This window comes from Aotus nancymaae, unplaced genomic scaffold, assembly GCF_030222135.1.
Source record: "Aotus nancymaae isolate 86718 unplaced genomic scaffold, 86718_ANA_hifiasm-v0.15.2.pri h1tg000036l, whole genome shotgun sequence".
Lineage (NCBI taxonomy): Eukaryota > Metazoa > Chordata > Mammalia > Primates > Aotidae > Aotus > Aotus nancymaae.
Window position 1 is genome coordinate 92,343,276 of NW_026988450.1, and position 26,944 is coordinate 92,370,219.

The 26,944-nt window shown below is 64.3% G+C and overlaps 1 protein-coding gene across 1 annotated transcript; it reads right to left on the reverse strand.

Moving 5' to 3' along the window:
• Positions 1-8,631: 8,631 nt before the first annotated feature.
• EPPK1 (epiplakin 1) lies at positions 8,632-26,944 on the reverse strand. The gene is made up of 3 exons (XM_064384705.1): positions 19,115-26,944; positions 11,813-17,635; positions 8,632-10,312 (listed from the first exon to the last, which is right to left on the reverse strand). The coding sequence occupies exons 1-3, from the start codon at positions 26,891-26,893 to the stop codon at positions 9,017-9,019; spliced, it is 14,898 nt and encodes a 4,965-aa protein (XP_064240775.1). The 5' UTR covers positions 26,894-26,944; the 3' UTR covers positions 8,632-9,016.

A 26,944-nucleotide genomic window follows, 5' to 3' on the forward strand; every position in this document is an offset into this window, starting at 1 on the left:
GTGTTGGCCACCACGCCCAGCCTGTCAGGATGTCTTTGAAACAACCCCCACCAGCGCCGGAAGGAGTCAAGAAAAGAAACCCAGGCCTCCACCTCCTCGGTCTCTGCCTTTCCTTCTCACTGTCTCCAGGGTAAAAGGAGTGAAGGGTTGGGAAGGCACTGGAGAAGAGTCACACCCACATAGAGCAATGGAAGCAGAGATCCCATCACCGATCCCATCGCCAGCCCCATTGTGAACCCCGTCACCACCAATCCTATCACAAACTCCATCTCAAACCCCATCACCAACTGCATCACAAACCTGTCTTCCAAGCCTATTTTCTTGCTGGAAAGTTCACTTTGATTATAAATCAGAATGTAGTCTATGTGTGGTGGCTCATGTTTGTAATTCCAGCACTTTGGGAGGCTGAGGCGGGTGGATTGCTTGAGCCCAGAAGTTCAAGACCAGCCTAGGCAACATGGTAAAACCCCATCTCTACAAAAATCTGCTGGGCATTTGTCTTTGACTTTCTGGTCCTTAAAAAAATCAGCTGGGCATGGTGGCACACACTTGTAGTCCCAGCTACTCGCGAGGCTGAGGTGGGATGATTGCTTGAGCCCAGGAGTCCAAGGCTACAGTGAGCTGTCGCACCACTGCACTCCAGCCTGGGCGACAGAGCGAGACCCTGTCTCAAAAAAGAAAAAAAAAAGGAGAAAAATCTGAATCTCAATATTAACTAGTTCTTTCTTTTTGGACTCTTTCCATAACAATCCTAGTTTCCTTACCACTAGAAGGGTGACTTGGGCTGACTGAGGGGGAAATCTCATTTTCAGGTAGGAAGAAAAAGCCACACAAATGTTAAAAATAACAAAAGCAACACCGTGCTACCCCGTTCTGTCATTCTTTGAACACTTTCAGGACTTGAATTTTGTTTGTGCTCACGACTGCTATGTGAGTTAGGTGTCATTATGATGACCATTTTACAAAGAGGGAGATGAGTCACTGAGACACGAGTCACTTGTGGAAGAGCCTGCAGTCACGAAGGAGCAGTGGGAGCATGGAGGCAGGGCTTCAACCCCAGGGCTTCCCATCTGCCCTTCATAGGAGCATCATTTGTACTCAGAGATTGGTTCTAACCCTGAGGCGTAAGTACATGGAGCCTGGCGACTGAGGGATTCCCCGGAGCGTGCCTGCCTCCTGTCACCACCTGCCCCAGAGAACGCTAAGTGTCAGTCCAGCTGGGAGGCCCTGTGCCCTGCTGCCTGTGGCACGTGCCACTCAGCGTTCCAGCCCCCTGTGCCCAGGCTGCCTCCCAGACTCCAGCCGGCCACTGTCCATCCAGACGCCTCTCCAGCACAGCCAGTGGACCAGGGGGCCTGGCCAACCCTTCCCGAGGACTCTGAGAAAGCCTTCTCCTCCAACACTGCTTCTATCTGGGGTACGCAGGGCAGCAGGGACCAGCACAAGCTTGCGGGGTGAGGACAAGATTGGAGTTGGGTGCTCGTGAGTTCCTGCCCCTGCCTTGGGGACCTGCGTTTGTTACATCCCCAGGACTCCGGTTCTTCACCTGTAAAATCAGAAGAGCACTTCTGGAAACTTCTGGGCTGCCTGAGACGGAGTTCAGCCACTGCAGCTCCTCTCTCCCTTTGGACAGAATATAAAAAGCGACTCATGGAGGATTGTGAAACGCTAACAGTAGCAGCTGGCTGGGGAGGAAACTTAAAACTTCCCAACAACTGGTGTGGAGGTGAGTGTGCTGGGGTGTGTGTGTGTGTGTGGAGGTGAGTGTGCTGGGTTGTGTGTGTGTGTGGAGGTGAGTGTGCTGGGTTGTGTGTGTGTGTGGAGGTGAGTGTGCTGGGTTGTGTGTGTGTGGAGGTGAGTGTGCTGGGTTGTGTGTGTGTAGGTGAGTGTGCTGGGTTGTGTGTGTGTGGAGGTGAGTACTGGTGTGTGTGTGTGTAGGTGAGTGTGCTGGGTTGTGTGTGTGTGGAGGTGAGTGTACTGGGTTGTGTGTGTGTGGAGGTGAGTGTGCTGGGTTTGTGTGGGGGGGTGAGTGTACTGGGTTGTGTGTGTGTAGGTGAGTGTACTGGGTTGTGTGTGTGCGTGGAGGTGAGTGTACTGGGTTGTGTGTGTGCGTGGAGGTGAGTGTGCTAGGTTGTGTGTGTGTGGAGGTGAGTGTACTGGGTTGTGTGTGTGGAGGTGAGTGTACTGGGTTGTGTGTGTGCGTGGAGGTGAGTGTGCTGGGTTGTGTGTGTGTGTGGAGGTGAGTGCTGGGTTGTGTGTGTGTGGAGGTGAGTGTAATGGGTTGTGTGTGTGTGTGGAGGTGAGTGTGCTGGGTTGTGTGTGTGTGGAGGTGAGTGTGATGGGTTGTGTGTGTGGAGGTGAGTGTGCTGGGTTGTGTGTGTGTGTGGAGGTGAGTGTGCTGGATGTGTGTGTGTGGAGGTGAGTGTACTGGGTTGTGTGTGTGGAGGTGAGTGTGCTGGGTTGTGTGTGTGTGGAGGTGAGTGTGCTGGGGTGTGTGTGTGTGGAGGTGAGTGCTGGGTTGTGTGTGTGTGTGGAGGTGAGTGTACTGGGTTGTGTGTGTGTGTGGAGGTGAGTGTGCTGGGTTGTGTGTGTGTGGAGGTGAGTGTGATGGGTTGTGTGTGTGGAGGTGAGTGTGCTGGGTTGTGTGTGTGTGTGTGGAGGTGAGTGTGCTGGATGTGTGTGTGTGGAGGTGAGTGTACTGGGTTGTGTGTGTGGAGGTGAGTGTGTTGGGTTGTGTGTGTGTGTGGAGGTGAGTGTGCTGGATGTGTGTGTGGAGGTGAGTGTACTGGGTTGTGTGTGTGTGTGGAGGTGAGTGTGCTGGGTTGTGTGTGTGTGTGGAGGTGAGTGTGCTGGGGTGTGTGTGTGTGTGGAGGTGAGTGCTGGGTTGTGTGTGTGTGTGGAGGTGAGTGTACTGGGTTGTGTGTGTGTGTGGAGGTGAGTGTGCTGGGTTGTGTGTGTGTGGAGGTGAGTGTGATGGGTTGTGTGTGTGGAGGTGAGTGTGCTGGGTTGTGTGTGTGTGTGGAGGTGAGTGTGCTGGATGTGTGTGTGTGGAGGTGAGTGTACTGGGTTGTGTGTGTGTGTGGAGGTGAGTGTGCTGGGTTGTGTGTGTGTGGAGGTGAGTATGCTGGATGTGTGTGTGTGGAGGTGAGTGTACTGGGTTGTGTGTGTGTGGAGGTGAGTGTACTGGGTTGTGTGTGTGTGTGGAGGTGAGTGTGCTGGATGTGTGTGTGTGGAGGTGAGTGTACTGGGTTGTGTGTGTGCGTGGAGGTGAGTGTGCTGGGTTGTGTGTGTGTGTGGAGGTGAGTGTGCTGGGTTGTGTGTGTGGAGGTGAGTACTGGTGTGTGTGTGGAGGTGAGTGTGCTGGGTTGTGTGTGTGTGGAGGTGAGTGTACTGGGTTGTGTGTGCGTGGAGGTGAGTGTGCTGGGTTGTGTGTGTGTGTGGAGGTGAGTGCTGGATTGTGTGTGTGTGGAGGTGAGTGTGCTGGGTTGTGTGTGTGTGTGGAGGTGAGTGCTGGGTTGTGTGTGTGGAGGTGAGTGTACTGGGTTGTGTGTGTGTGGAGGTGAGTGTGCTGGGTTGTGTGTGTGGAGGTGAGTGCTGGGTTGTGTGTGTGTGGAGGTGAGTGTACTGGGTTGTGTGTGTGTGGAGGTGAGTGTACTGGGTTGTGTGTGTGCGTGGAGGTGAGTGTGCTGGGTTGTGTGTGTGTGGAGGTGAGTGCTGGGTTGTGTGTGTGTGGAGGTGAGTGTACTGGGTTGTGTGTGTGTGGAGGTGAGTGCTGGGTTGTGTGTGCGGAGGTGAGTACTGGGTTGTGTGTGTGTGTGGAGGTGAGTGTGCTGGATGTGTGTGTGTGGAGGTGAGTGTACTGGGGTGTGTGTGTATGGAGGTGAGTGTGCTGGGTTGTTTGTGTGTGTGGAGGTGAGTGTACTGGGATGTGTGTGTGTGTGTGTGTGTGTGTGGCTTTGATCTGAGGGTGGGGGAGGGTCTCATGACTGTGCTGTGGTGCAGAGACCGACAACCCCAACACAGGTCTGAGCTGAGCAGCAGTGTGGGGAACACAGGGCACGTCTGAGCTGAGCAGCAGTGTGGGGAACACAGGGCACGTCTGAGCTGAGCAGCAGTGTGGGGAACACAGGGCACGTCTGAGCTGAGCAGCAGTGTGGGGAACACAGGGCACGTCTGAGCTGAGCAGCAGTGTGGGGAACACAGGGCACGTCTGAGCTGAGCAGCAGTGTGGGGAACACAGGGCACGTCTGAGCTGAGCAGGAGTGTGGGTAACACAGGGCACCTCTGAGCTGAGCAGGAGTGTGGGGAACACAGGGCACGTCTGAGTTGAGCAGCAGTGTGGGGAACACAGGGCACGTCTGAGCTGAGCAGGAGTGTGGGTAACACAGGGCACCTCTGAGCTGAGCAGGAGTGTGGGGAACACAGGGCACGTCTGAGCTGAGCAGCAGTGTGGGGAACACAGGGCACGTCTGAGCTGAGCAGCAGTGTGGGGAACACAGGGCACGTCTGAGCTGAGCAGCAGTGTGGGGAACACAGGGCACGTCTGAGCTGAGCAGCAGTGTGGGGAACACAGGGCACACCTGAGCTGAGCAGGAGTGTGGGTAACACAGGGGCACGTCTGAGCTGAGCAGGAGTGTGGAGAACACAGGGCACACCTGAGCTGAGCAGCAGTGTGGCGAACACAGGGCACGTCTGAGCTGAGCAGCAGTGTGGGGAACACAGGGCACGTCTGAGCTGAGCAGGAGTGTGGAGAACACAGGGCACGTCTGAGCTGAGCAGCAGTGTGGGGAACACAGGGCACGTCTGAGCTGAGCAGCAGTGTGGGGAACACAGGGGCATGTCTGAGCTGAGCAGCAGTGTGGGGAACACAGGGGTACGGCGAAAGCCTTGCGAACGGAGCCAGCCCGTACCTGCTGCACACAGAGGCTGGGATGCGGCTGGTGGCCTGAGCCAGCCAGGACAAGTGCCCGCCAGAGAGAAAACGTCAGTGTTCTATGGCGCGTTCTCGTGGGGCCCAGAGCCTCTCATCTGATCGTTTAAAATATCCAAGATATAACCCCAAATTACCCAACATGCCAAGGACTGAAAATTGGATCCAGTCTCAAGGGGAATGTCAGTGAGTCCCTGGCAGTGCCCCGGGACTCAGATGCTGGAGGGATCAGAAAAAGACTTCCCAGCAGCAACTCCAGCCTGATGCGCCCCCGGGCAGGAGTGGATATTCCAGGAATGAGTGAAAAGACAGATGTTCTCAGCACAGGGAAATATTAGACTGTGCTAACGTAAATAATGGCAGAAAAGTTCCCCAATTTAGAGACAGATATAAACTTATGAAAATCAAGAAGTTTGACCAACTCTAGATAGGGTAAAATAAGTTTATGTATTTATATGTGTAAAATTCCTCACCAGCAGACTTTGTTTTGAGATGGAGACTTACTCCGTCGCTCAGGCTGGAGTGTACGGTGCGATCTCAGCTCACTGCAGCCTCTGCCTCAGCCTCCCAAGTAGCTGTGGTTAGAAGCACCGCCATGTCCAGCGAATTTTTGTATTTTTGGTAGAGACAGGGTTTCACCATGTTGGACACACTGGTCTCAAACTCCTGACCTAAAGTGATCTGCCTGCCTTGGCCTCCCAAAGTGCTTGACCTGCCGACTTTAAAAGAAAATGCTAAAGAAAGGTATGTAGCCTGAAGGGAATGATACTAGAGGGAAGCCGGAACTTCAGGAACGCAGGAAGAGCAACAGAAATGGCATACATTTAGAGAAGCATAATAAGCTGTTTCCACCTTTTTTTTTTTTTTTAGATGGAGTCTTGCTCTGTCACCCAGGCTGGAGTGGAGTGGCTCGATCTCAGCTCCTTGCAACCTCTGCCTCTCGGGTTCAAGCCGGATTCTCCTGCCTCAGCCTCCTGAGTAGCTGGAATCACAGGCACCTACCATCATGTCCAGGTAATTTTTGTATTTTTAGAGACGTGTTTTCGCATGTTGGCCAGGCTGATCTTGAACTTCTGACCTCAGATGATCCACCCACCTTGGGGTCCCAAAATGCTGGAATTACAGGCGTGAGCCACCGTGCCTGGCCTGTTTTTAAAAAATCATTTAAAATATCTATTACGGTTGAGGCCTGATGTGGTGGCTCGTGCCTATAATCCTAGCACTTTGGGAAGCCAAGGTGGGGAGAGTGCCTGAGCTCAGGAGTTCAAGGCCAGCGTGGGAAACATGATGAAACACTGCTGAGTAGAGGCTAAAATACAAAAAGCTTAGCTGGGCATGGTGGTGCAAACCTGCAGTCCCTGCTGCTCGGCAAGCTAAGGCCCAAAAATCACTTGAACTAGGAGGTGGAGGTTGCAGTGAGCCAAGATCATACCACTGCGCTGCAGCCTGGGCAGCAGAACAAGACTCTGCCTCCAAAAAGAAAAAAAACTCTATACTGTTGAAGGCAAAACTGCCACGTAGACTCCCTGGCAGGATTTTCAATGCACGTAGATGTGATAATACGACAAAGACAGAATGGGGAGCATGTGGAGAAAGAAACCATACCTCAAATGAAGTGGCAGAGCAGAGCCTCAAAGAAGACTGAAAAAATCACAAGTATAGCCTGGCGCGGTGGCTCACGCCTGTGATCCCGGCACTCTGGGAGGCCGAGGCGGGCGGCTCACGCCTGTGATCCCGGCACTCTGGGAGGCCGAGGCAGGTGGATCACACCTGTGATCCCAGCACTCTGGGAGGCCGAGGCGGGCGGCTCACGCCTGTGATCCCGGCACTCTGGGAGGCTGAGGTGGGTGGATCACGCCTGTGATCCCAGCACTCTGGGAGGCCGAGGTGAGCGGCTCACGCCTGTGATCCCGGCACTCTGGGAGGCCGAGGCAGGTGGATCACACCTGTGATCCCGGCACTCTGGGAGGCCGAGGCGGGCGGCTCACGCCTGTGATCCCGGCACTCTGGGAGGCTGAGGTGGGTGGATCACGCCTGTGATCCCGGCACTCTGGGAGGCCGAGGTGGGCGGCTCACACCTGTAATCCCAGCACTCTGGGAGGCCGAGGTGGGCGGATCACAAAGTCAGGAGGTTGAGACCAGCCTGACCAATATACTGAAACCCCGTCTCTCCTGAAAATGCAAAAATTAGCGGGGCATGATGGTACGCCCCTGTAGTCCCAACTGCTCAGGAGTCTGAGGCAGAAAAATTGATTGAACCCAGGAGATTGAGGTTGTGGTGAGCTGAGATCGTGCCACTGCACTCCAGCCTGGGCAACAGAGCAAGACTCCATCTCAAAAAAAAAAAAGAAGCCTAAATGCATAAATAATTATATAAAATGTAATGGTCTAAATATACCAATCCAAACAGAGAGATTATGAAATTGGATAAAGATAGCCCCACCCACTAATATGCTGCGTGTAAGAGATGCACTTCAAATGTAATGACGAAGGTAAGGTAAAGGTGAAAGGCTAGAAAAACGCGGAGCTGTAGACACCGATCAGGCATGAATTCCCTGCCTCAGCATGGCCACAAAGTTCACAGGGAGGACTTGTGCAGCACAGGTGCCCGGCACACACGCAGGGCGTGCTCGAGAACAGCAGGAGGCATGTGTGTGAGGGCAGCCTGCCCGTGCCTTTCCGCTACTGGCCCCCGTGTCACAGCTGGTACCCCTACTGCATCCCCCATCCCAGCCTTCATCACTGGTTGCACACGGCTATGAAACTTGGACGAGAGCTATGAAGTGGCTTGTGCCGAGTGACTACTTTGACATCTGTGAACGTGAGCACATGTGAACCTCACTACAGTTTCTATTTCCTTGCTGGCCCCTGTCCCCTCAAGCCCACCTCCAGACCCTGGCAGGGATTTTCTCCAGAGCCTGGAAGGCACATTTTGATGAGTTACCCAGATGTCGTTTCTGCCCTGAGGCCACTGGCTCTTCGTCCAGAATGTCCAAGCCCTGTCCTCTCAGTCTGCCCTTGCTCCAGCCAGCCCAGCACAGGGACTGTCCTCCATGGTGTCCACGCCCAGCCCACAGGCCCCCAGGAAGCCAGCCACACACAGCCACTGGGCAGCACACCTGGATTCTTGCTGCCTGCTGCTACCGTTGGAGAGCAAGCCGCCCAGATGCCGCAGGCAACCCATGTGTGGAGTGAATGAAGGGGACTGGCAAGGCTTCTCTGTCACCTGCTCCAACTGCCAGTCTTCCGTTAACAATGAAAGTTCACGTTCTCCTGGGAATCTTTGAGCATGACTTCACTGCAGCCTATGTAGATACGACTCTGAGACAGGGCTCCAGGAACCCTGGGTTTTGCATGGCTTACTTCACTTCTTTAATCTACTACTATCTCTATATTCAGGGTATAAACATTGGTGATTGAACCTTCAAAAACCTCAGATCAAACACCAGAGATTCATTCATATTTTCCTTGTCCAGCACTTTTCTCTGTAAACTGCGACCACAGGTATTTCTCCACAACAGAGTCGCTCAGTCAACGCTGGTGAGGTCACACCTATAAGGTGAAGCAGCAGCCGGGAGATGGAATCCAGACCCTGCGCTTGGCCAGCACAGCAGGGAGTGGGAAGGCACTGGAGGAAGCAAACTGAGCCAGAGCACGCAGTAGGACACATTGGCTGATGACTATGAACAGCACAGCACAAGGGCAATCAGTGCATTTAATGAAAGTTCCACTGAAGCAAAGGTGTACTGGTGACATGACGGACTGAGAGCCTACAGTGACCTTGCTTAGAAAGGCACCAAGTGAATCCAGAACAGACACAAAAATGTTCTGAAAAACAAAGTAGTGAAAAGTGAGACCGTATGAAAGCCAGAGGGCCACAGAAAAACCACAAAATCCACGAAATCAATCACGAAAGACTTTGAAAGGAAAAGACAAATTCCACTCATAATACATGATAACGTGAAATATTTCCACAGATAACTGATGGGCAAAACTAAAAAATCGAAAGAATATGAACAGGAAAAAAAAAACAAAATTATGCTTCATGTTCTCGAGACCTGCAGAAAATTCATAAGGGGAGCACAGTCACTGCAGAGAGACAGAAAGAAACAGGAGCCCAGTCTCAGGGTCAAGAGTGGCCCTCTGCAGCAACTGCAGGTACGTGAGGTTCTCGTGCGTGTTGGGGTCGAAGAAGCCCTTGGTGTCATCGCTGGGGTCCGCCAGGACGCGGTTCATCTCCTCGTCGAAGTAGCCGCACCGGTAGGCCACGTCCACGGGCACGCGGTGGCTGTGCACGGGGTCGATGACGCCGCCCGTGGCGATCTGGGCCTCCAGCAGGCGGATGCCGTGCTCCCGCACGATGAGGTCCTTCTGCATGGCCTGGAAGAGGGAGATGGGCTGCCCGGTGTAGGGGTCGGTGTAGCCGGTGACGGCGCGCTCGGCCGACAGCAGCTTCTCCTGGATCTCGCCGCCCACCACGCCCGCGGCCACGGCCTCCTCCACGGACAGCCTCAGGTTGCGCACGGGGTCGATGACGAAGCCGGTGGCCGCCTGCGCCTCCAGCAGCACCAGGGCCGTGCCGGGCCGCAGCACGCCCTTCCACATGGCCTGGTAGATGCTCATCTTCTCCTGGCGGCCCGGCTCGTCCTTGGCGGGCACCAGGACGCCCGCGATGCAGCTGGTGCCCTCCAGGTAGCGCTTGACCGAGTCCATCTCCGTCACCTCCTGCAGGGTCTTGGTGCCCTGGGCCAGGGCCCGCAGGGTGTCGGGGCCCAGGATGCCGGACGTGTGCAGCTCGGAGGCGGACACCTGGCGCCTCAGGCCGCGGAAGGACACCTTGCTGAGCCGCTCCTCGGCCTCCTCGATGATCCGGGTGAGGACGGCGACGAGGTCGGGCAGGCCCAGGGCGCCGGCCGCGTGCTGGGCCAGGAGCTCGTCTCGGCGGGCCTCACTCAGGTACGAGGAGAAGAGGACGTCCCACACGGAGACCGGCCGCCCCTGGAACTGCCCGCGCTGCAACTCCATGGTCGCACCACGGAGGGTCCGCTCCTGGCGGCGGGTGGCCTCGGCCTCGGCCTCGCCCGCGGAGCGCCCCGAGTCACCGTCCCCTTGCCCGGCCGGCCCCGGGTCCCCGGGGGTCTCCTCGGCCTCCTCGATGATGGCGGTCAGCCGGCGGGTCAGCGCGGGCAAGGCCAGAGTCCCCGAGCCGAACTGGGCCAGCAGCTCCTCCCGGGCGGCCCCGCTCACGTAGCCGGACGCCAGCACGTCCCACACGGGCACCGCGCGCCCCCGGAGGCGGCCCACCTTGACCTCCATGGTGGCCGTGCGCAGGGCCTCCCGAGGGTCTGGGCGCGGGCTCCCGGCCCCAGCTTCAGCCTCAGCCTGCGCCAGCAGCGAAATGAGGGTGGCGCCCAGCTCCTCCACGGTCAGCGTGCCCGCCCGGTACCTGCTCAGCAGGTCCTGGCGCCGGCCCTCGGACACCTCGCGGTAGAAGAGGAGCTCCCAGACGGAGACGCTCTGGCCCCGGAGGGCGCCCGAGCCCGGCGTCACGCGGGTGTCACGCAGGGCACAGCGCAACTCCTCGCTCAGCTGGTGCACGGCGGAGCCCCGGCCGGCCAGCTGCAGCATGTAGAGCCCGGTGTCCGGGTCGCGCACGCAGCGGCGCAGCAGCTGCACGTACGTGAGGTTCTCGTGCGTGTTGGGGTCGAAGAAGCCCTTGGTGTCATCGCTGGGGTCCGCCAGGACGCGGTTCATCTCCTCGTCGAAGTAGCCGCGCCGGTAGGCCACGTCCACGGGCACGCGGTGGCTGTGCACGGGGTCGATGACGCCGCCCGTGGCGATCTGGGCCTCCAGCAGGCGGATGCCGTGCTCCCGCACGATGAGGTCCTTCTGCATGGCCTGGAAGAGGGAGATGGGCTGCCCGGTGTAGGGGTCGGTGTAGCCGGTGACAGCGCGCTCGGCCGACAGCAGCTTCTCCTGGATCTCGCCGCCCACCACGCCCGCGGCCACGGCCTCCTCCACGGACAGCCTCAGGTTGCGCACGGGGTCGATGACGAAGCCGGTGGCCGCCTGCGCCTCCAGCAGCACCAGGGCCGTGCCGGGCCGCAGCACGCCCTTCCACATGGCCTGGTAGATGCTCATCTTCTCCTGGCGGCCCGGCTCGTCCTTGGCGGGCACCAGGACGCCCGCGATGCAGCTGGTGCCCTCCAGGTAGCGCTTGACCGAGTCCATCTCCGTCACCTCCTGCAGGGTCTTGGTGCCCTGGGCCAGGGCCCGCAGGGTGTCGGGGCCCAGGATGCCGGACGTGTGCAGCTCGGAGGCGGACACCTGGCGCCTCAGGCCGCGGAAGGACACCTTGCTGAGCCGCTCCTCGGCCTCCTCGATGATCCGGGTGAGGACGGCGACGAGGTCGGGCAGGCCCAGGGCGCCGGCCGCGTGCTGGGCCAGGAGCTCGTCTCGGCGGGCCTCACTCAGGTACGAGGAGAAGAGGACGTCCCACACGGAGACCGGCCGCCCCTGGAACTGCCCGCGCTGCACCTCCATGGTCGCACCACGGAGGGTCCGCTCCTGGCGGCGGGTGGCCTCGGCCTCGGCCTCGCCCGCGGAGCGCCCCGAGTCACCGTCCCCTTGCCCGGCCGGCCCCGGGTCCCCGGGGGTCTCCTCGGCCTCCTCGATGATGGCGGTCAGCCGGCGGGTCAGCGCGGGCAAGGCCAGAGTCCCCGAGCCGAACTGGGCCAGCAGCTCCTCCCGGGCGGCCCCGCTCACGTAGCCGGACGCCAGCACGTCCCACACGGGCACCGCGCGCCCCCGGAGGCGGCCCACCTTGACCTCCATGGTGGCCGTGCGCAGGGCCTCCCGAGGGTCTGGGCGCGGGCTCCCGGCCCCAGCTTCAGCCTCAGCCTGCGCCAGCAGCGAAATGAGGGTGGCGCCCAGCTCCTCCACGGTCAGCGTGCCCGCCCGGTACCTGCTCAGCAGGTCCTGGCGCCGGCCCTCGGACACCTCGCGGTAGAAGAGGAGCTCCCAGACGGAGACGCTCTGGCCCCGGAGGGCGCCCGAGCCCGGCGACACGCGGGTGTCACGCAGGGCACAGCGCAACTCCTCGCTCAGCTGGTGCACGGCGGAGCCCCGGCCGGCCAGCTGCAGCATGTAGAGCCCGGTGTCCGGGTCGCGCACGCAGCGGCGCAGCAGCTGCACGTACGTGAGGTTCTCGTGCGTGTTGGGGTCGAAGAAGCCCTTGGTGTCATCGCTGGGGTCCGCCAGGACGCGGTTCATCTCCTCGTCGAAGTAGCCGCGCCGGTAGGCCACGTCCACGGGCACGCGGTGGCTGTGCACGGGGTCGATGACGCCGCCCGTGGCGATCTGGGCCTCCAGCAGGCGGATGCCGTGCTCCCGCACGATGAGGTCCTTCTGCATGGCCTGGAAGAGGGAGATGGGCTGCCCGGTGTAGGGGTCGGTGTAGCCGGTGACGGCGCGCTCGGCCGACAGCAGCTTCTCCTGGATCTCGCCGCCCACCACGCCCGCGGCCACGGCCTCCTCCACGGACAGCCTCAGGTTGCGCACGGGGTCGATGACGAAGCCGGTGGCCGCCTGCGCCTCCAGCAGCACCAGGGCCGTGCCGGGCCGCAGCACGCCCTTCCACATGGCCTGGTAGATGCTCATCTTCTCCTGGTGGCCCGGCTCGTCCTTGGCGGGCACCAGGACGCCCGCGATGCAGCTGGTGCCCTCCAGGTAGCGCTTGACCGAGTCCATCTCCGTCACCTCCTGCAGGGTCTTGGTGCCCTGGGCCAGGGCCCGCAGGGTGTCGGGGCCCAGGATGCCGGACGTGTGCAGCTCGGAGGCGGACACCTGGCGCCTCAGGCCGCGGAAGGACACCTTGCTGAGCCGCTCCTCGGCCTCCTCGATGATCCGGGTGAGGACGGCGACGAGGTCGGGCAGGCCCAGGGCGCCGGCCGCGTGCTGGGCCAGGAGCTCGTCTCGGCGGGCCTCACTCAGGTACGAGGAGAAGAGGACGTCCCACACGGAGACCGGCCGCCCCTGGAACTGCCCGCGCTGCACCTCCATGGTCGCACCACGGAGGGTCCGCTCCTGGCGGCGGGTGGCCTCGGCCTCGGCCTCGCCCGCGGAGCACCCCGAGTCACCGTCCCCTTGCCCGGCCGGCCCCGGGTCCCCGGGGGTCTCCTCGGCCTCCTCGATGATGGCGGTCAGCCGGCGGGTCAGCGCGGGCAAGGCCAGAGTCCCCGAGCCGAACTGGGCCAGCAGCTCCTCCCGGGCGGCCCCGCTCACGTAGCCGGACGCCAGCACGTCCCACACGGGCACCGCGCGCCCCCGGAGGCGGCCCACCTTGACCTCCATGGTGGCCGTGCGCAGGGCCTCCCGAGGGTCTGGGCGCGGGCTCCCGGCCCCAGCTTCAGCCTCAGCCTGCGCCAGCAGCGAAATGAGGGTGGCGCCCAGCTCCTCCACGGTCAGCGTGCCCGCCCGGTACCTGCTCAGCAGGTCCTGGCGCCGGCCCTCGGACACCTCGCGGTAGAAGAGGAGCTCCCAGACGGAGACGCTCTGGCCCCGGAGGGCGCCCGAGCCCGGCGACACGCGGGTGTCACGCAGGGCACAGCGCAACTCCTCGCTCAGCTGGTGCACGGCGGAGCCCCGGCCGGCCAGCTGCAGCATGTAGAGCCCGGTGTCCGGGTCGCGCACGCAGCGGCGCAGCAGCTGCACGTACGTGAGGTTCTCGTGCGTGTTGGGGTCGAAGAAGCCCTTGGTGTCATCGCTGGGGTCCGCCAGGACGCGGTTCATCTCCTCGTCGAAGTAGCCGCGCCGGTAGGCCACGTCCACGGGCACGCGGTGGCTGTGCACGGGGTCGATGACGCCGCCCGTGGCGATCTGGGCCTCCAGCAGGCGGATGCCGTGCTCCCGCACGATGAGGTCCTTCTGCATGGCCTGGAAGAGGGAGATGGGCTGCCCGGTGTAGGGGTCGGTGTAGCCGGTGACGGCGCGCTCGGCCGACAGCAGCTTCTCCTGGATCTCGCCGCCCACCACGCCCGCGGCCACGGCCTCCTCCACGGACAGCCTCAGGTTGCGCACGGGGTCGATGACGAAGCCGGTGGCCGCCTGCGCCTCCAGCAGCACCAGGGCCGTGCCGGGCCGCAGCACGCCCTTCCACATGGCCTGGTAGATGCTCATCTTCTCCTGGCGGCCCGGCTCGTCCTTGGCGGGCACCAGGACGCCCGCGATGCAGCTGGTGCCCTCCAGGTAGCGCTTGACCGAGTCCATCTCCGTCACCTCCTGCAGGGTCTTGGTGCCCTGGGCCAGGGCCCGCAGGGTGTCGGGGCCCAGGATGCCGGACGTGTGCAGCTCGGAGGCGGACACCTGGCGCCTCAGGCCGCGGAAGGACACCTTGCTGAGCCGCTCCTCGGCCTCCTCGATGATCCGGGTGAGGACGGCGACGAGGTCGGGCAGGCCCAGGGCGCCGGCCGCGTGCTGGGCCAGGAGCTCGTCTCGGCGGGCCTCACTCAGGTACGAGGAGAAGAGGACGTCCCACACGGAGACCGGCCGCCCCTGGAACTGCCCGCGCTGCACCTCCATGGTCGCACCACGGAGGGTCCGCTCCTGGCGGCGGGTGGCCTCGGCCTCGGCCTCGCCCGCGGAGCGCCCCGAGTCACCGTCCCCTTGCCCGGCCGGCCCCGGGTCCCCGGGGGTCTCCTCGGCCTCCTCGATGATGGCGGTCAGCCGGCGGGTCAGCGCGGGCAAGGCCAGAGTCCCCGAGCCGAACTGGGCCAGCAGCTCCTCCCGGGCGGCCCCGCTCACGTAGCCGGACGCCAGCACGTCCCACACGGGCACCGCGCGCCCCCGGAGGCGGCCCACCTTGACCTCCATGGTGGCCGTGCGCAGGGCCTCCCGAGGGTCTGGGCGCGGGCTCCCGGCCCCAGCTTCAGCCTCAGCCTGCGCCAGCAGCGAAATGAGGGTGGCGCCCAGCTCCTCCACGGTCAGCGTGCCCGCCCGGTACCTGCTCAGCAGGTCCTGGCGCCGGCCCTCGGACACCTCGCGGTAGAAGAGGAGCTCCCAGACGGAGACGCTCTGGCCCCGGAGGGCGCCCGAGCCCGGCGACACGCGGGTGTCACGCAGGGCACAGCGCAACTCCTCGCTCAGCTGGTGCACGGCGGAGCCCCGGCCGGCCAGCTGCAGCATGTAGAGCCCGGTGTCCGGGTCGCGCACGCAGCGGCGCAGCAGCTGCACGTACGTGAGGTTCTCGTGCGTGTTGGGGTCGAAGAAGCCCTTGGTGTCATCGCTGGGGTCCGCCAGGACGCGGTTCATCTCCTCGTCGAAGTAGCCGCGCCGGTAGGCCACGTCCACGGGCACGCGGTGGCTGTGCACGGGGTCGATGACGCCGCCCGTGGCGATCTGGGCCTCCAGCAGGCGGATGCCGTGCTCCCGCACGATGAGGTCCTTCTGCATGGCCTGGAAGAGGGAGATGGGCTGCCCGGTGTAGGGGTCGGTGTAGCCGGTGACAGCGCGCTCGGCCGACAGCAGCTTCTCCTGGATCTCGCCGCCCACCACGCCCGCAGCCACGGCCTCCTCCACGGACAGCCTCAGGTTGCGCACGGGGTCGATGACGAAGCCGGTGGCCGCCTGCGCCTCCAGCAGCACCAGGGCCGTGCCGGGCCGCAGCACGCCCTTCCACATGGCCTGGTAGATGCTCATCTTCTCCTGGCGGCCCGGCTCGTCCTTGGCGGGCACCAGGACGCCCGCGATGCAGCTGGTGCCCTCCAGGTAGCGCTTGACCGAGTCCATCTCCGTCACCTCCTGCAGGGTCTTGGTGCCCTGGGCCAGGGCCCGCAGGGTGTCGGGGCCCAGGATGCCGGACGTGTGCAGCTCGGAGGCGGACACCTGGCGCCTCAGGCCGCGGAAGGACACCTTGCTGAGCCGCTCCTCGGCCTCCTCGATGATCCGGGTGAGGACGGCGACGAGGTCGGGCAGGCCCAGGGCGCCGGCCGCGTGCTGGGCCAGGAGCTCGTCTCGGCGGGCCTCACTCAGGTACGAGGAGAAGAGGACGTCCCACACGGAGACCGGCCGCCCCTGGAACTGCCCGCGCTGCACCTCCATGGTCGCACCACGGAGGGTCCGCTCCTGGCGGCGGGTGGCCTCGGCCTCGGCCTCGCCCGCGGAGCGCCCCGAGTCACCGTCCCCTTGCCCGGCCGGCCCCGGGTCCCCGGGGGTCTCCTCGGCCTCCTCGATGATGGCGGTCAGCCGGCGGGTCAGCGCGGGCAAGGCCAGAGTCCCCGAGCCGAACTGGGCCAGCAGCTCCTCCCGGGCGGCCCCGCTCACGTAGCCGGACGCCAGCACGTCCCACACGGGCACCGCGCGCCCCCGGAGGCGGCCCACCTTGACCTCCATGGTGGCCGTGCGCAGGGCCTCCCGAGGGTCTGGGCGCGGGCTCCCGGCCCCAGCTTCAGCCTCAGCCTGCGCCAGCAGCGAAATGAGGGTGGCGCCCAGCTCCTCCACGGTCAGCGTGCCCGCCCGGTACCTGCTCAGCAGGTCCTGGCGCCGGCCCTCGGACACCTCGCGGTAGAAGAGGAGCTCCCAGACGGAGACGCTCTGGCCCCGGAGGGCGCCCGAGCCCGGCGACACGCGGGTGTCACGCAGGGCACAGCGCAACTCCTCGCTCAGCTGGTGCACGGCGGAGCCCCGGCCGGCCAGCTGCAGCATGTAGAGCCCGGTGTCCGGGTCGCGCACGCAGCGGCGCAGCAGCTGCACGTACGTGAGGTTCTCGTGCGTGTTGGGGTCGAAGAAGCCCTTGGTGTCATCGCTGGGGTCCGCCAGGACGCGGTTCATCTCCTCGTCGAAGTAGCCGCGCCGGTAGGCCACGTCCACGGGCACGCGGTGGCTGTGCACGGGGTCGATGACGCCGCCCGTGGCGATCTGGGCCTCCAGCAGGCGGATGCCGTGCTCCCGCACGATGAGGTCCTTCTGCATGGCCTGGAAGAGGGAGATGGGCTGCCCGGTGTAGGGGTCGGTGTAGCCGGTGACGGCGCGCTCGGCCGACAGCAGCTTCTCCTGGATCTCGCCGCCCACCACGCCCGCGGCCACGGCCTCCTCCACGGACAGCCTCAGGTTGCGCACGGGGTCGATGACGAAGCCGGTGGCCGCCTGCGCCTCCAGCAGCACCAGGGCCGTGCCGGGCCGCAGCACGCCCTTCCACATGGCCTGGTAGATGCTCATCTTCTCCTGGCGGCCCGGCTCGTCCTTGGCGGGCACCAGGACGCCCGCGATGCAGCTGGTGCCCTCCAGGTAGCGCTTGACCGAGTCCATCTCCGTCACCTCCTGCAGGGTCTTGGTGCCCTGGGCCAGGGCCCGCAGGGTGTCGGGGCCCAGGATGCCGGACGTGTGCAGCTCGGAGGCGGACACCTGGCGCCTCAGGCCGCGGAAGGACACCTTGCTGAGCCGCTCCTCGGCCTCCTCGATGATCCGGGTGAGGACGGCGACGAGGTCGGGCAGGCCCAGGGCGCCGGCCGCGTGCTGGGCCAGGAGCTCGTCTCGGCGGGCCTCACTCAGGTACGAGGAGAAGAGGACGTCCCACACGGAGACCGGCCGCCCCTGGAACTGCCCGCGCTGCACCTCCATGGTCGCACCACGGAGGGTCCACTCCTGGCGGCGGGTGGCCTCGGCCTCGGCCTCGCCCGCGGAGCGCCCCGAGTCACCGTCCCCTTGCCCGGCCGGCCCCGGGTCCCCGGGGGTCTCCTCGGCCTCCTCGATGATGGCGGTCAGCCGGCGGGTCAGCGCGGGCAAGGCCAGAGTCCCCGAGCCGAACTGGGCCAGCAGCTCCTCCCGGGCGGCCCCGCTCACGTAGCCGGACGCCAGCACGTCCCACACGGGCACCGCGCGCCCCCGGAGGCGGCCCACCTTGACCTCCATGGTGGCCGTGCGCAGGGCCTCCCGAGGGTCTGGGCGCGGGCTCCCGGCCCCAGCTTCAGCCTCAGCCTGCGCCAGCAGCGAAATGAGGGTGGCGCCCAGCTCCTCCACGGTCAGCGTGCCCGCCCGGTACCTGCTCAGCAGGTCCTGGCGCCGGCCCTCGGACACCTCGCGGTAGAAGAGGAGCTCCCAGACGGAGACGCTCTGGCCCCGGAGGGCGCCCGAGCCCGGCGTCACGCGGGTGTCACGCAGGGCACAGCGCAACTCCTCGCTCAGCTGGTGCACGGCGGAGCCCCGGCCGGCCAGCTGCAGCATGTAGAGCCCGGTGTCCGGGTCGCGCACGCAGCGGCGCAGCAGCTGCACGTACGTGAGGTTCTCGTGCGTGTTGGGGTCGAAGAAGCCCTTGGTGTCATCGCTGGGGTCCGCCAGGACGCGGTTCATCTCCTCGTCGAAGTAGCCGCGCCGGTAGGCCACGTCCACGGGCACGCGGTGGCTGTGCACGGGGTCGATGACGCCGCCCGTGGCGATCTGGGCCTCCAGCAGGCGGATGCCGTGCTCCCGCACGATGAGGTCCTTCTGCATGGCCTGGAAGAGGGAGATGGGCTGCCCGGTGTAGGGGTCGGTGTAGCCGGTGACGGCGCGCTCGGCCGACAGCAGCTTCTCCTGGATCTCGCCGCCCACCACGCCCGCGGCCACGGCCTCCTCCACGGACAGCCTCAGGTTGCGCACGGGGTCGATGACGAAGCCGGTGGCCGCCTGCGCCTCCAGCAGCACCAGGGCCGTGCCGGGCCGCAGCACGCCCTTCCACATGGCCTGGTAGATGCTCATCTTCTCCTGGCGGCCCGGCTCGTCCTTGGCGGGCACCAGGACGCCCGCGATGCAGCTGGTGCCCTCCAGGTAGCGCTTGACCGAGTCCATCTCCGTCACCTCCTGCAGGGTCTTGGTGCCCTGGGCCAGGGCCCGCAGGGTGTCGGGGCCCAGGATGCCGGACGTGTGCAGCTCGGAGGCGGACACCTGGCGCCTCAGGCCGCGGAAGGACACCTTGCTGAGCCGCTCCTCGGCCTCCTCGATGATCCGGGTGAGGACGGCGACGAGGTCGGGCAGGCCCAGGGCGCCGGCCGCGTGCTGGGCCAGGAGCTCGTCTCGGCGGGCCTCACTCAGGTACGAGGAGAAGAGGACGTCCCACACGGAGACCGGCCGCCCCTGGAACTGCCCGCGCTGCACCTCCATGGTCGCACCACGGAGGGTCCGCTCCTGGCGGCGGGTGGCCTCGGCCTCGGCCTCGCCCGCGGAGCGCCCCGAGTCACCGTCCCCTTGCCCGGCCGGCCCCGGGTCCCCGGGGGTCTCCTCGGCCTCCTCGATGATGGCGGTCAGCCGGCGGGTCAGCGCGGGCAAGGCCAGAGTCCCCGAGCCGAACTGGGCCAGCAGCTCCTCCCGGGCGGCCCCGCTCACGTAGCCGGACGCCAGCACGTCCCACACGGGCACCGCGCGCCCCCGGAGGCGGCCCACCTTGACCTCCATGGTGGCCGTGCGCAGGGCCTCCCGAGGGTCTGGGCGCGGGCTCCCGGCCCCAGCTTCAGCCTCAGCCTGCGCCAGCAGCGAAATGAGGGTGGCGCCCAGCTCCTCCACGGTCAGCGTGCCCGCCCGGTACCTGCTCAGCAGGTCCTGGCGCCGGCCCTCGGACACCTCGCGGTAGAAGAGGAGCTCCCAGACGGAGACGCTCTGGCCCCGGAGGGCGCCCGAGCCCGGCGACACGCGGGTGTCACGCAGGGCACAGCGCAACTCCTCGCTCAGCTGGTGCACGGCGGAGCCCCGGCCGGCCAGCTGCAGCATGTAGAGCCCGGTGTCCGGGTCGCGCACGCAGCGGCGCAGCAGCTGCACGTACGTGAGGTTCTCGTGCGTGTTGGGGTCGAAGAAGCCCTTGGTGTCATCGCTGGGGTCCGCCAGGACGCGGTTCATCTCCTCGTCGAAGTAGCCGCGCCGGTAGGCCACGTCCACGGGCACGCGGTGGCTGTGCACGGGGTCGATGACGCCGCCCGTGGCGATCTGGGCCTCCAGCAGGCGGATGCCGTGCTCCCGCACGATGAGGTCCTTCTGCATGGCCTGGAAGAGGGAGATGGGCTGCCCGGTGTAGGGGTCGGTGTAGCCGGTGACGGCGCGCTCGGCCGACAGCAGCTTCTCCTGGATCTCGCCGCCCACCACGCCCGCGGCCACGGCCTCCTCCACGGACAGCCTCAGGTTGCGCACGGGGTCGATGACGAAGCCGGTGGCCGCCTGCGCCTCCAGCAGCACCAGGGCCGTGCCGGGCCGCAGCACGCCCTTCCACATGGCCTGGTAGATGCTCATCTTCTCCTGGCGGCCCGGCTCGTCCTTGGCGGGCACCAGGACGCCCGCGATGCAGCTGGTGCCCTCCAGGTAGCGCTTGACGTGCGTGTCATTCCTGAGCTGCTGGACAGTGCTCCGCCCGGTTTCCAGGTCCTGCAGCATTTCCTCTGTGATGATGCCTGAGCTTAGGAGTTCCGAGGCTGTGATCTGTCCTCTAATCCCTTGGAACCACAGTTGTTTACTGCCCTTTTCCCGCTTCTCAATCATGTCTAAGATCTGCTTCGCCACCTTGTGCAGTGCCTGGCTCGTGTCCAGTCTGTACGTCCTCACCAGCTGGAGCTTCTTCTCCTCCGTCACGTATTCCGAATTCAGCAGTGTCCACAGTGTGGGCTTCTGGCCTCTGAATCTTCCCACCGTTATCTCCACTTGCTCCGCCTCCAGGGCCCTTCGCGTCTCATCGTCAATGTAGTGGGAGTCCCGTGCGTCCTTAGCCACTGGGAAGAGCAGCCAGCCGGTGTCCTCCTGCCGGCGGCTCCTGTGCTGCAACTCTTGGTACGAGACCTTCTCCTGCGTGTTCGGGTCCACAAACCGTTTCCTCATGTGCATCTGGTCAGAAATGAGTGCATATATGTCCTTGTGCAGACAGCCCCGCCTGTAGGCTGTTTCCAGTGGGAGCCGGTGGTGGTGCCGTGGGTCGATGACACCCCCCGTGGCCACCTGCACCTCCAGCAGCCTCAGCGCCTCTGCCTTCCCGACGAGCTGCTTCTGCATGGCCTGGAACAGCGGGATCGTGTCTCCCGTGGCCGGATCCCTGTAGCCCGTGGCAGCCCTCTCGGCCTTCAGGAGCCTTTCACGTAGCTCCTCGCTCACCAGGCCCACAACCACGGCCTCATCTACAGAGAGCCTCTGGTGGGTGCAGGGGTCCAGAAGGAAACCGGTGGCGGCCTGTGCCTCCAGCAGCCAGGTTGCAAATGCTACAGGGATGAGCCCCTTCCTGCTGGCCTCATGGAGGCTCACGACCTCTGCGGTGGAGGGCACCGTCACCCCCGCGATGCAGTCGCTGCCTTCTAGGTAGGGCTTCAGGCACTCCAGCGTGCTGAGCGCCTGCCCCCCAGTCCTCCCTGCACGAAGCACGTGGAGGGTCTTCTGATCGATGATCCCGGAGTTGAACAGCTCTGCAGCTGTCACCTCCCCTCTGATGGCCGCCACTTTGATGCCTTGGTTTTGCATCTCTGTTTCTTCAATTGTTGTGGTGATGATTTCCAGCAATTTCTCCAGGCCCCCACTCTGGGTTCCGTATGCCTGTATCAGCTCCCGCTTCCTGTCCTCTGTGAAGTATGGGGAGGACAGCAGGTCCCAGAAGGAGACCACCTGGTCAGCAAACCTCCCCACGCGCATTTCTGCAGTTCTGGAGAGCAGCACGTGTCTCGTGGCCTCATCGATGTACCTGTAGGTGTCGCCCTTCTTTACAATTTGTAGCAGGTACAGGCCCGTCTCGGGGTCCTCCACGCAGCGCTCCAGTAGCTGCAGGTACGTGAGGTTCTCGTGCGTGTTGGGATCGAAGAAGCCCTTGGTGTCATCGCTGGGGTCCGCCAGGACGCGGTTCATCTCCTCGTCGAAGTAGCCGCGCCGGTAGGCCACGTCCACGGGCACGCGGTGGCTGTGCACGGGGTCGATGACGCCGCCCGTGGCGATCTGGGCCTCCAGCAGGCGGATGCCGTGCTCCCGCACGATGAGGCCCTTCTGCATGGCCTGGAAGAGGGAGATGGGCTGCCCGGTGTAGGGGTCGGTGTAGCCGGTGACGGCGCGCTCGGCCGACAGCAGCTTCACGTAGGTTTCTTTGCCAAACATCCCTGCCTTGAACGCCTCCTCCACGGTCAACTTCTGGTTCTCCACAGGGTCAATGATGAAGCCGGTGGCCGCCTGCGCCTCCAGCAGCACCAGGGCCGTGCCGGGCCGTAGGATGTGCCTCCTCAGGGCTTCTGGGATGCTCAGCCTCTCCTGGGTGCCCTGGACAAGGACCCCGGCAATGAAGTTGCCACCCTCCAGGGACCGCCTCACGCTGTCCATCTCCGCCACCTCCGTCACAGTCGTCGCCCCCTGGCTCAGCTCGTCCAGCGTCTTCCTGCTGATCAGCTGCGCCCTGAACAGGTCCCTGGCTGACACCTGCTTCCGGAGCCCTCTGAACGTGGCCTGCAGGGGCTGCCTCTCCGCAGCCTCCACCAGGGCGGTGACCGCACTGACCACCTGCCGTAGGGCCGCAGCCCTCCCAGACCGGCAGAGTGCCACCAGCTCCCGCCGCTTGTCAGCACCAACGTACTCAGAGCGCAGCAGGTCCCAGAGTGACACGCTACAGCCCCGAAGCCTCCCCGTGCCGACAGCCACCTTCATGGCCCTCAGAGCCACTGCAGTGTGGTCGTCCACCTCAAGCACTGTGTCTGAGGGCAGGGGCAGCAGCAGCAGGCCGGTCTCGGCGTCGTGCACGCAGCGCTCCCTGAGCTCCTGGTAGGTCACCTGGTCCTGTGCGCTGGGGTCAAAGAAGAACTTGTTGTCCTCGTCAGCCGCGGTCAGCGCTCGGCTCGTCTGTGTGTCCAGAAGGCCAAGTCTGCAGGCTGCCGCCTGGGGCAGGTGCACCCCATGAACAGGGTCCACCACACCCCCCGTGGCCAGCTGCACCTGCAGGAGGGGGAAGCCCTCGTCCTGCGGCACAAGCCCCTTCTCCATTGCCTGCCACAGCGAGAGGGAGCCCCCGGAGTAGGGATCTGGGTACCCGGCCACTGCCCTCTCGGCCTGCCCGAGCTGCTCACTCAGTTCCCTGCCCACCAGGCCGACCTTAATTGCATCCTCCACTGACAGTCTCTGGTTGGTCAGGGGGTCAACAAGGGAGCCAGATGCCACCTGGGCTTCCAGCAGCCTCTGGCCCAGGCCTGCAGGCAGTAGGCCATCCCTCACAGCCTGGGCGATGCTGGCCTTGGCCCCGGAGGGCTGCAGCAGCACACCAGCCACGCAGCCCGTGCCCCACAGGCAGGCCTTCACCACCGGCTGCTCGGCGACCTGGGTGGGTGACCGCGTGCCCTGAGCCAAGGCCTTAAGGGTCTCCTGGGTGATGATGCCAGCATCCAGCAGCCAGACAGCAGGGACCTCACCCCGCGGGCCGGGCACCGTGATGCGGGCCTGGGCCAGGAGCTGGGTCTCCTGTATCCGCGTCTGCACAGAGGCTAGCAGCTGTCGTGCACTTGTCCTCCCTTCCTGCATGTCCTCCAGCAGGGCCCTCCGTTGCTCCTCGGTGAAGTGGCAGGAGCTAAGCAGGTCCCAGAGGGACGTGCCATCCTCGGCGGCCGGCATGGCCTGCAGGTTCTTCTGGACCTGCTCCTCAGTGGGGAGGGCAGGAGCAGTCTCTGGCAAGGGCAGGAGGTGAAAGCCAGAAGTCTCATCCCTGGGGCACTGCTCCAGGAGCCGGGCGTAGCTGGTGCGCCCTCGGCCATCTGGTGTGGGGAAGGTCTCGGAGGAGCTGGACAAGGCCGTCTCCATCTCCTGGTCGACACAGCCACGCTGAATGGCCACTGGCATGGGGAGGTGGTAGTGGCCCGTGGGGTCGATGACCCCTCCTGTGGCCACCTGAGCCTCCAGGAGGCGGGCAGTTTGGTCCCAAGGGATGAGACCTTTCCTCATGGCCTGGAACAGGGACACCTGCTTCCCAGAGAAGGGGTCTCTGAAGCCAGTGATGGCACCCTCAGCCCGCTTCAGCCTGCCATAAAGCTCTGGCCCCACCACACCCCTGCGCACAGCCTCATCCACTGAGAGGCTCTCCAGGCTGTGAGGGTCCACGATGGCTCCTGTGGCTGCCTGGGCCTCCAGCAGGGCCAGGGCCACGCTGGGCCCCAGCAGCTTCCGCCTCATGGCCTGGTAGAGACTAAGCCGCTGGCCGGAGGGCAGCAGCCTCACGCCGCCCACAGCTCCCAGGCCGCACAGGTACCTGCAGACGCCATCCATGAGGAGGAGGGCCTCGGGGCTGACTGTCCCAGCCAGCACTTGGTCCAACAGCTGCTGGTCGATGATACACGCCTCCAGGAGCTGGTGGGCGGTGACCCGGCCCCGCAGTGCAGGCAGTGTGACGTCCGCCTGCCTCTGCGTCTCAGCCTCCAGCAGCTGGGCCATCTGCCCCAGCGTGACCTCACGTCGCCGGTAGTGATGCAGCAGCTGCCTCCTGCGGGTCTCGCTGAAGTACTCAGAGTTGATCAGCTCCCACGCAGAGACCCTCTGCCCCTGAAACCGCCCGTACTTCACAGAGAGCAGCAGGTTCTGGAAGGCCTGCCGGGTGGCACCGTCCACCAGCGGGCACTGCATGCTGCCGAGTGGCAGGAGGTAAAGGCCCGTCTCGGCGTCGCGCACGCAGCGCTCCAGCAGCTGCAGGTACGTGAGGTTCTCGTGCGTGTTGGGGTCAAAGAAGCCCTTGGTGTCGTCAGAGGGGTCCAACAGGATCATGTTCAGCATCTGATCAAAGTAGCCGCGCCGGTAGGCCACGTCCACGGGCACACGGTGGCTGTGCACGGGGTCGATGACGCCGCCCGTGGCGATCTGGGCCTCCAGCAGGCGGATGCCGTGCTCCCGCACGATGAGGCCCTTCTGCATGGCCTGGAAGAGGGAGATGGGCTGCCCGGTGTAGGGGTCGGTGTAGCCGGTGACGGCGCGCTCGGCGGACAGCAGCTTCGCGTACACATCTGGCCCAATGACACCGGCCCTCAGCGCCTCCTCCACGGAGTGCGCCTTGTTTTCTTTCGGGTCGATGATAAAGCCCGTGGCGGCTTGCGCCTCCAGGAGGATGAGGGCGGTGCCGGGTCGGAGGAGCCCCTTGCGTCGGGCCTCGTAGATGCTCAGGCGCTCCTGGGAGCCGGGCAGCAGCAGGCCGGCGATGCAACCGGTGCCCTGCAGGTACCTCTGCACGGAGGCCAGGCCGCTCACATCCTGGGCCGTGGCCTGCCCGCGCTCCAGCTGCTCGTACAGATCGTGGTCAATGATCTCGGCTTCGAGCAGCTCTCCTGGTGTCACGGTGTCCCTCAGCCCAGAAAAGGTGACCTTGGCAGTGGCTGCAGCCTGCTCGAGGGTGGCGCTCAGCTCAGCAGCCAGCTCCTCCACGGAGAGGGTCCCTTCCTGGTGCTGCTGGGCCAGCATTGCCCTCCGCTCTGCGGAGATGGCCTCAGAGAAGAGCAGCTCCCAGAGGGACACGGGCCGGCCCTGGAACTTCCCCACGGAGATGGTGGTTGTGGCTGAACTCAGAGCCTGCCGAGTACTGTGCATGATGAATGGGAGTCCCTGGGGCTCCTGTTCCCTGGGCCCCCCTGAGAGCGGCAGGAAAGCAAGCCCAGTGTCGGGGTCGGTGACACAGCAGGCCAGCAGCTGCTCATAGCGCAGGCCGCCATGCATGCCAGGGTCTGAGAAGCCACCGGCCCCTGAGAGCTGTCGCTGAGTGTCTTCATCCAGGCAGCCGCAGTGCAGGGCGGCCTCCAGGGGCAGCCGGAGCCTACGTACTGGACAGACCAGCCCTCCTGTGGTCAGCTGGGCATCTAGGAGCCGCAGTGCCAGTGGCCTGTCCACTAGCCCCTTCTTCATGGCCTGGAAGAGGGGGATTCGGGAGCCACTGAAGGGGTCGTGGTACCCTGTCACGGCCTGCTCAGCCACCAGGAGCTGCTCGTGGAGCTCTGGGCTGACCAGGCCTGCCCTGACTGCCTCGTCCACCCACAGCCGCTGGCCTGTGGTGGGGTCCACTAGGGTGTGGGTGGCGGCCTGGGCCTCTAGGAGTGGCAGCGCGGTGCCCATCAGGAGCAGGTGCTCGGTGGCAGCCTGGAAGAAGCTCTTCTTGTGGCCTTCGGGCAGCAGGACGACCCCGGCCACGCTGCCGGTACCCTCCAGGTAGCGCCGCACCTCGGCCCGTGCGCCCACGTCCGCCGCAGCCAGCCTGCCCTCCTGCAGACCCTGCACAGCCTCCTCATCCAGGATGCCCACCTCCAGCAGCTCGGCTGCACTCACTGCCCCGCCCACGGAGCGGAAGGTGATCTTGAGGGGCAGCAGGGCCAGCCCCGAGCTGGGGGCCCGGACACACCTTTCCAGCAGCTGGTGGTACGTCAGCTGCTCCAGCGTGTTGGGGTCGAGGAAGTGCCGGATGCCTGTGCCAGGCTTGAGCTCCGACAGCTTGTGCCACGTCTCCCGGTCCAGGAGGCCCTGCTGGCAGGCTTGCTCAGGGGCCATGCGCACGCCACGGGCAGGGTCCACCAGGCCCCCAGTGGCCAGCTGGGCCTCCAGCCAGCTCTGGCCCAGGGCCCTGTCCACAACCTCCTTCCCGATGGCCTGAAAGAGGGGCAGGTTCCCACCCCCGTAGGGGTCAGGGTAGCCTATAGCAGCACGCTCAGCGGCCAGCAGCTTCTCCTTCAGCTCCAGCCCCACCAGGCCCTGCTGCAGGGCCTCAGACACAGGGAGCAGCTGGCTCTGGGCAGGATCCACCAGGCCCCCGGTGGCTGCCTGGGCCTCTAGCAGAGCCAGCCCGAGCCCAGCGGGCAGAAGACCCTGCTCCATGGCAGTGTAGACACTCCGGGCCTGGCCCGAGGCCTCCACATACACCCCAGCTATGCTCCTGGCCTGGGGCCTGGGGGCTGTGCCGGCTCCCAGCGTGGCTGCCATGGCTCTGGGGACGCTGGCCTGCTCCGTGCTGTTGGTGCCCGGGAGGTGAAGGCTGCTCATCACATACAGCTGGTTATGCGGAGCCTGCTGAGGTCCACCTCTGTCCTGCAG

Excerpts from the sequence above, each read along its gene's own strand:
- EPPK1 (XM_064384705.1), bottom strand. The coding sequence starts at position 26,893 with ATGAGCAGCCTTCACCTCCCGGGCACCAACAGCACGGAGCAGGCCAGC. Across the intron at positions 17,636-19,114 it reads CGGGGCGCTCCGCGGGCGAG|GGGCAAGGGGACGGTGACTC; the intron begins GCCGAGGCCGAG and ends CCGGGGCCGGCC. Across the intron at positions 10,313-11,812 it reads AGGCTGAGGCTGAAGCTGGG|GCTGAGGCTGAAGCTGGGGC; the intron begins GCCGGGAGCCCG and ends CTGCTGGCGCAG.